Below are 8767 nucleotides of genomic sequence, written 5' to 3' on the forward strand. Positions count from 1 at the left end.
TTCCAGCAATAGTGGGAACTCTGGTGTAGCTGGAATATAGGAGTATAGCATGGAACAATACAGCTGGGGGAGGGGCTTTGGAAACATTATTAGGGACATTCTATGCCATTCCAATGAGTATCATGTCCATCTCGCAGGCTGCCAGTGAACATTTCTAAGCTTCGTAGAGTCATGTTTATTTATATATGTACTTTAGAGAGATAACTTTAGGGAAAATGGAGACGACTGTGCTGGAGTATGAGAGACTGGTGACCAGAGTGATTCATCACACAACTATTATAGAAGTTCTGGTGAAGGAAGCTGTAGGCAAGACCAGAGTTGAGAGGCAAATCTGGGACCAAATGACATGGTTTAGCACCTGACTGGATGTGGTGGTCAGAGGAAATTGCTGAAGACAGCCCCCAGGTTTCCTGGCTGGAAGTATGGTACTCTCTGTGTACTATGTGTGGTACATGGAACCACTGAGAGAGCTCAAGATTGCAGAAAAGGGTATAAGTTTGCTGGGAGTAGCTAGTAGAACATAGTTTGTTTAAGCAAAACCATCAGATGGGTTCGCATAAAGGTACAAAGAGGAAACCATTCCCACATCCTTATAGGAGCTATCTGCAAGGCCCAGCGTGCCCACAATTTCTCATCTGCAGTCTTGTTTGATTTTAGGGATTATTCTTCTCCTGAATCTGAGTGATCCCAATACATAAAATGTCCACACCCACAGCTTCAGTTGGCCCAGAGGCTATCATTAATCATATTGAGTTTGTTGTGATATCTTCAACTTCAACCAATGATGAGTCAGCTCAGCTCCATGTCAAAATGCCTTGCTGACCAAGGAGATATTCCCAAAGGCTTCCTGGTATGCTGGATCATGGCACAGATATGGAAGCTAGAGAAAGATAAATCTTTGACCCCACCTAGTCACACCTAGTTTGAGTAAAGCTGGTTAAGTACAAATATGAGAAGGGCTCTCATCTGAGTTCATGCCTGCCTTCTTCTCCACTCCATTGCTTTGGTGAAGCCAAGATGAAGCTCATAGTGAGTAGATTTTTCCTTTTGAATTCATTATCTGATGGCTAGAGACTGTTAATGTTCTGAGCTAAGTGGGTCTGCTTCTTATGACAATCTCACCATAATGGAAAATTTATTTTGAAAAAAAAAAATCTCCTTTCTTTTCATTGAATTGTGGCAAGTGAAAACATCTCTGAGGGCAGCCATAGTTATACTGGGAGCAGACAGCTCTGTGAGCATCGTATACCATGCTATCTTAATAAAATTACCTTTCAGTTCTCCTTGTTCAGGTCTGGTCATAAAGCAAGCAGTCCCTAAGTCCTAGAAAATATCTAATCTTTCCCCACATTGCTGAATACCTCTTTTGACCAAACTCCTGAACATGTTCAGGCAAGATAAAAGCTCATTATCAAATTGGATGGGTGAGAGACTTATTGTCACATTCTCTGCTGTGAAACAGAGGTCCAAGTGAGAAAGATTTGCTTGAACCCTGTCCATAGTCATTTACCCATGAAAAATACCTGAAGCGTGAAGCTAGTACAGTCTCTCACCTCTGGCTCCAGATAAAAAGCTAAGAGTGGAGTAGGTACACCATGAAATTCCACCAAAGGAACTGGTGGTGCTGTGTGTCACTTATAACAAGATGCAGAGGGGCTAGAAACCCGATGAATATTTTCCTGTTTCAACATACTAAACACTATGTTACAGCAGTGTCTGCTTCGTAGTGGAGTTGCAAATGTAACATAATTATCTAGAAATTAGTTCTAATAACAGCAAGGTCAAAAAATTAAGAAAAAAAAAAGTTCCCAACCCAGGTCAGATCTGGTTTCTCTCTTGGTTCTGCCGTGAACAAGGGGTACAATCTTAGCTGATACAACCTTGGCCACGTTACTGAACATCTGAAGCTCAGTTTCCTCATATGTGAATGGATTGTTATGTACTAGAGGATCGCTAAAATTTCCCCCATCTCTCACTGTTTAGGAGACTAATTTTTACCTCCTTCTTAAGCTATCAGGAGAAAAATTAAGCAAATAAAAGAATTACCTTAAATCACCAGGGCAGATCTCAAACCATTTTGTCCCAGGTAAAGGAAATGAGAACAGGTACTCAGAATTGGGCCCCTGCATAAAGCTCTGTGTTCTGACAACTAATGTCATGTACCCGATGACAAATGACTAACCTAGGTATCCCGGGACAGTTACTGACTGCCTTTCTGCTAACCACACTTAACAGCCGGACCTCTCCATCCTTGGTCTCTCAATAGCAGCAGCTAGCCTGCTTACCAATCCATTGCTTTAAAAAAATTGTTTTTGATAAAAAGAGTCTTTTTTTATTAGGAGGTCGATGAAGGGAGGAAAGTATCCCAGATCAAAGAGGAAAAATAAATCGTTTTCAGATTTAATTCTCAGAACGTATATCCATCTTCATATTGTATATGCTATTCATTTTCAAATGTACTTTTCAATGTACTGATACTACATCAGTTTTTTATAAGACCTACATTGACAATTATTATTCTTCCTTTTTTTTTTTTTATAAGTTTAACGTTTATTTATTTTTGGGACAGAGAGAGACAGAGCATGTACGGGGGAGGGGCAGAGAGAGAGGGAGACACAGAATCGGAAACAGGCTCCAGGCTCTGAGCCATCAGCCCAGAGCCTGACGCGGGGCTCGAACTCACGGACCGTGAGATCGTGACCTGGCTGAGGTCGGACGCTTAACCGACTGCGCCACCCAGGCGCCCCTATTCTTCTTTTTTTAAAAAATGTTTATTTATTTGGAAAGAGAGAGAGTGGGTGTGAGCAGGGGAGCGGCAGAGAGAGATGGAAAGGATCCCAAGCAGGCTCCGCACTGTCAGCACAGAGCTCGACATGAGGCTTGAACCCACAAACCGTGAAATCATGAGCTGAGCCGAAACCAAGAGTCAGATGCTTAACTGACTGAGCCACCCAGGTGCTCCTACATTAACAATTCTAAAACTATATACCACAATAACATGATTACTACAGTAATTAAGCTATAATCTTACATTGTCATTAAAACTTTCTATGGTTGAAAAAAATACAAGGTCAAAGAAGAAAGACGGATCACTTGAGAGAGTGGTAAAATCAGTATTTTTTATAAGCTTGGGTAGAGAAAGAAGAGGACATTGTTTTGCCATGTGATAGTAGACCAATGTTATTTATGATTTTTAGATTGTCTTTGCCGGACTTCTTGGAGTCTTCCTGACCCCAGCCCTTGCTTTCACTGTAAGTATTACACTTTTTAAAGCGTATTATTAAAATGCATTTGCAAAGAAATGTGGTATTAAATCACCGTCAATTTCTTGTAAATTTCAGGATATCAACATTGGCGGTGACAGCAACAGTGGTATAAGTGGGCAGCAGTCAGTGAGTGTCAACAATGAACACAATGTGGCCAATATTGACAATAACAATGGATGGGACTCCTGGAATGCCCTCTGGGATTACAATACTGTAGGTAGCCAACATGCAATTTCCGTTCTTTACAAATATGATGTTTCTTTTTTTATAACAACAACAACAAAAATGTCTGCTAACCATAAAAGAATTTAAAATAAAATAATTTCTAACTGCACATAAGCATAGAGTTGTAAGTCAAAGTGCCTACTTTGGTCACCCAGTTTCACTACTAGATATAACACTATTAATGTTTCCCACAATCAGTTAAAATTCAAAGCAATGAACGGTAATTAGGATCCACTATGCCCACAGAATTGTGGGGCTGTTAGACAAATACGAACAACCTTCTGCCTTCTCTCGAGATACCCTCAGTAATGAGGAAAAACCTGCACAATGTTACTGTTCCCTATTTCAGTCTATCTTCAATTTCCTTCCAAAAAGCCAGAGGTGGACATTTCACCTGTAACTTGAAAGAAAGAAAACAAAGGAAATGTAGGTGACAATATTAACTGGTAAGAGAAACACAAAACAAAAACCAAACAAAAACAACACTTGACTCTGGTTAGGAGACCCACCTCTGCAATTACCAGCTTTGTATGTAACAAATTTTGTACTTTTAATAAGCCCATTCTTTATTGTTTCAGTTTTATCCATGTGGTCAATTAGAAAACTAATCCCTGTCTTACCTGTCTCCTAGAAATGTTGTGAAGATCAAATGAGACTCAAATGTGACAGCAATTTGAAGTTTATTTCAGCAAAATGGACATATGTAGAATGACTCCATGTTAGAACTTGAAGAGAGAGCAACGAGTTAGACACTAGGTTCTTACAAACGTTAGCTATAGGCATGATTGCAAAACAGGGGCAGATCTGATGTTCTTATCTAGGTTCATCCTTGAGTTCTATTTCCCTCTGCTGGTAAAACTGATGTCTGATAAAAAAAAAAAAAAAAAAAAAAAAAACCTCCTTGGAAAACCTACTTCCTTCCATCTACCTTTTTCTTTAACAGAACTTTGCTGCTATTAGACTCTTTAAAAAGAAGATATGCATTGTGCACAGAATGAACAAGGATGTCATGCCCTCTCTTCATACTCTTGATGCACTGGTCAAGGAAAAGAAGGTATAAATAAAAGTCTTTTTGATTTTGTTCAAGGGAGGTCTTTTGGTTGCCAGTAAATAATGAGGTCACAGTCATTTCCTCTTGACCACAGTACGTTGTAACGTGCAGCACAAAAAGGGAAGAGGAACTAGTACTTTCCTGAGGAGAGGCAGCTGCCACCACACTCAGTGCTGTGGCTCACACCTGTCTTTACTGTTCAAGTAACAAAGCTCTGCTCAAGCCAACGGGAGCTGCCTGCACTTCTCCACTTGGAGTTACACAAAGTTACACAAAAGTCGGGTTGGGGTTATTAGATTTAGAAATAAAAATAGAGGATACCCAGTTAAGTTTGAGTTTCAGATAAACAACGGATAAGTTTTTGTTTTTGTTTTTGTTTTTAGCATAAGTATATCCTATGCAATATTTAGGACATACTTACACTGAAAAAATGATTTGTTTATCTAAAATTTAAATATAACTGGGTGTCCTTTGTTTTACCTGGCAACCCTAGTTGGGTGGGGACAGAAGATGCATTGCTCTTTAAAATGTTTGCTTGAGTTCATATTTCTGTAACTGACAGATAGGTACCTTTCACTGACACAGTAGAGAAGATAAACTCCATTCTCAGAATCTGATTATTATATAGCTCAATCCAAAAAATACCAAATGACCAAATGAGGTCCAAGCTTCAGAATAAATTTAGCCTCAGATTTCTGCTTTTATGAGAAACTGAGGTTTCACACCAGCTAAATCTTTTGGGACACAGAAATTCTGAGATACACGGGGTTGGAGTTGGCTCTTCAACTCCAAGTCATTTTGATTATGAGAAAACGGTAGCCAAGCAATACCCCGTACTGGCCTTGTACCCATCCCTCATCAACAAACTACTGAGCTGGGCATTCATTCCCTCTTTTCCTTTCCACACTCAGCTTCAGGGTAAAGGACCAGGGGGACCACCTCCCACGAGTCTGATATACTCAATCAACCCTGAGAGAGTCAATGATCTGGAAAAGTTAGGGAAACCCATCGCTGGCATGTGCAGAGGGATTCCAACATACACAGCTGATGAGATTGAAGGTAAGTAGGCTTTCTATGGTGCATTGTGAGTTATTGCTGCTGATATGGTCAGACTATTCTCGGGCATGTCTACAGAAGACACCAGTTACTTAGCACTAGCTCTGTGCTTTAAGCGTGTGAAATTATTAACTCCTGCCAGCAGTCTTATGTGATAGGTATTGTTATTCCCACTTTCTGGATGAGGAAACTGAGGCACAGGGATAGGTCACAAATCCTTTGTCTGGGTCAGTCCCACCCATTTTGGGGTTGGATTCTGTGCTCTTCACCATTTGGAAATACGACCTTTCAAGAGTGGATCTGGAGTTACCACAAAATATATTTAAAGTGTTGCATGAATTTCTCAGTGAAAAAAGAATGCTAATAGAATCTATTGACTTGTTATAGCTCATTCACTTAATTTCTGGGCCTTCAAAGAATAACTTGCACAGAAACAAAGTATCCACCTACTTAACCTAATGGCAACTTTCCAGATCTCTGAAGTGATTGATTTAATCTAAATAGATAGATGATAGATAGATGGATAGATAGATAGATCTTGAAATCTGTGCATAGCTAGTTTGGAAACTGTAACACCCCCCCCCCAAAAAAAAAAGTCCTTGAAAAGACATTGATATCAGTTTCTTTTCTTTTCTTTTCTTTTTTTTTTAATCAGGGGCAAGCCTGTTCTTTTACTCAAAAGCATGCCTCCGTGCTGATATACTCTGGATTCTGAAAATTTCCTTATGTGGAGAATTGGAGGTGTAAAAAGAAAAAAAAAAGTCACTTTGAATTTAATGATCAGAATATTTTATGCAAAAAAAACCACATTGGGTTCTAAAGGTTTTTATCATGTCATTCTGAAATGTATTCTTCCAGTTATGTTTGGCTTCTTTAAGTTTCAATAAATCTACTCAGCACTAAATTCCTTATGATTTCTGTTTGGAATGCATAGGATCAAAAGTGCCATGTGGTGGTGGGTAGGCCGTCCAAGTGTATTAGACCCAACTGTTAGCCTATATTCAGGGCCTGTCCCTTATAAAGAACCCCTTCAGATGCTTTGGATACTACTAACCACGGTTCTGGGAATGAATCCAAGGCAATCTGACTGCTCTAAAAACTGTTCCACAGTTGATGTGCACAGTAACATTTCAGATCAGCAAGGGCAGAAATCCACTCAAACAAGCTTACGCCAGAAAGGGAGGTTTACTGCAAGGATATTGGAGTATCTAAAATAATCTTAGGGCAAGAAAATCAAAGACACTGGAACCAGGAACCATATTGAGATCAAGACCCAAGTCTCCTCTCTCCTGGAAGCCACGTATTAGTTCTTCTCTGCTCCTCTTTAAATTCTGCTTCTCTCTCCAATGAACATTTTTTTTTTTTTTAATATTCTTTAGGGGCGTCTGGGTTGCTGCTCAGTCTGTTAAGCATTTGACTCTTGATTTTAGCTCAGGTCATGATCTCACAGTTCATGAGATCAAGAACCCAAGACAGGCTCTGCTCTACAGCACAGAGCCTGCTTGGGATTCTTTCTCTCTCAGCCCCTCCCCTGCTCTCTCTCTCTCTCTCTCACTCTCTCAAAATAAATAAATAAATAAACATTTAAATTCTGCTTCTCTCCTCTTTCCATCTCGCAGATGGCTCTTTCCTTACTCATGCCAGAAGACGGCTGAGCCAAAATGTTAGCCTCATCTCCATATTTCTACCTTTCCAGCTCAAGAGGTAATGTCTTATTCTTTTGACTCTCAATTCCAATTTTCCTTGACCCTGTTAGGTTCAAGGGCCCATAGCCTCCACTCACTGGCCAGGAAAGTGGAGTCACATAGTACAGATATAGCAATGCAGTCTCCAGTGAAGGAAAAAGATCTCAGAGAAAAATAGTCTCCAAATATTGTATGTGACGGTATGAAACTACCATTCAGTAAAAAACAAACAAACAAAAAAAACCCCAAAAACTCCTACGCATACTTCTTAAATCCTGATGCCATAAGAGGATAACTAATCCACTCTAATGTTTTCAGATGGGATACCCCTAAATAGTCATAACAACAACAAAAAAATGAGGACACGGATTCTCGTCATTTGTAAAAATGCAACATTTACCAGGCCTTATTGGAAAGCAATTATAATAATTTTCTTTACTTTGAGGCAATTTTATTGATGTTCACATGATGTGTACTACCAGAGCAGTAGAAATTTCAAAGTACCCTGAAGCCATGAAATGTGGACACCCATCAAAGATCAAGGCTTAGATACTGCCCTATCACTGTGATCGAGAGACAAAGAAACCTGTGAGTCACAAACTGGATACAGTGTCATGTAACTGACTTTTGGGAGCTGATGAATCCCATGTTTCCTAGAATTGTCTAGTCACTATTTCCGGAGAAGAAATTAAATTCACTAGGAAGATACAAAAATTCTAGATTATATACACCTCTCAGAATATATTACAGAAAAATTATACAAATTACAGGAGAATTTAATAACCTAACTGTTCTAGTTAAAGATTTTAACACATATTTTTCAATAACTTACAGATAAAGCAGCTAAGGATATAAAAACATTCAACAAAATTAACAAGCTTATTTTATTTTTTTTTTATTAAAAAATTTTTTTTAATGTTTATTTATTTTTGAGACAGAGAGAGACAGAGCATGAGCAGGGAAGGGGCAGAGAGAGAGGGAGACACAGAATGTGAAGCAGGCTCCAGGCCCTAAGCTGTCAGCACAGAGCCCGACGCGGGGCTCGAACTCACGAACTGTGAGATCATGACTTAAGCCGAAGTTGGACGCTTAACCGACTGAGCCACCCAGGTGTCCCAACAAGCTTATTTTAGTGAACATATGTATAACACTTCAGAATACATATTATTCTAAAGTACTTATGGGACATTTGCAAATACTGATCACATGCTAAGACAGAAGTCAGATCTCAAAAAATTTCAAATGATTTGCATTATGAAACACACATTTTTCTAACTTCAATTTCATTAAGAGAACAAATATTCCCTTCCAAATAAAACAAGATAGCTGCATTTGTTTTGAAATTAGGCAGCATATTTTTAAATAACAAATGAGCCAAAGAAGAATTCATGATGAAAGTGGAATGCATTTGAAACTGCAATAAGGAAAGCAGTACGTCGCAAAACCTGAGTAGCGGCTACAGCAAAGGATAAAAGAAATATTAT

General features: G+C 39.1%; 1 protein-coding gene across 1 annotated transcript; it reads left to right on the forward strand.

The window, feature by feature from the left end:
• The first annotated feature begins 215 nt into the window (after nucleotides 1-215).
• GKN1 (gastrokine 1) lies at nucleotides 216-6345 on the forward strand. Its single transcript, XM_047069190.1, has 7 exons — nucleotides 216-302; nucleotides 934-1029; nucleotides 3198-3251; nucleotides 3342-3479; nucleotides 4435-4545; nucleotides 5454-5601; nucleotides 6254-6345. Exons 1-7 carry the CDS (start codon nucleotides 216-218, stop codon nucleotides 6343-6345), a joined length of 726 nt encoding a protein of 241 aa, XP_046925146.1.
• Nucleotides 6346-8767: the final 2422 nt, after the last annotated feature.

The sequence above is a fragment of the Lynx rufus genome, unplaced genomic scaffold, assembly GCF_022079265.1.
Source record: "Lynx rufus isolate CCGP_SWC_20201006 ecotype Redwood Valley unplaced genomic scaffold, mLynRuf1.p SCAF_8, whole genome shotgun sequence".
Lineage (NCBI taxonomy): Eukaryota > Metazoa > Chordata > Mammalia > Carnivora > Felidae > Lynx > Lynx rufus.

What these genes read in the sequence shown, in the direction of transcription:
- GKN1 (XM_047069190.1), top strand. Translation starts at nt 216, where the DNA reads ATGGAGACGACTGTGCTGGAGTATGAGAGACTGGTGACCAGAGTGATT. An exon ending in AAGTTCTGGTGAAGGAAGCT is followed by an intron (nt 303 to 933) that starts GTAGGCAAGACC and finishes GTTTGAGTAAAG; the next exon opens with CTGGTTAAGTACAAATATGA. An exon ending in CCCCAGCCCTTGCTTTCACT is followed by an intron (nt 3,252 to 3,341) that starts GTAAGTATTACA and finishes TGTAAATTTCAG; the next exon opens with GATATCAACATTGGCGGTGA.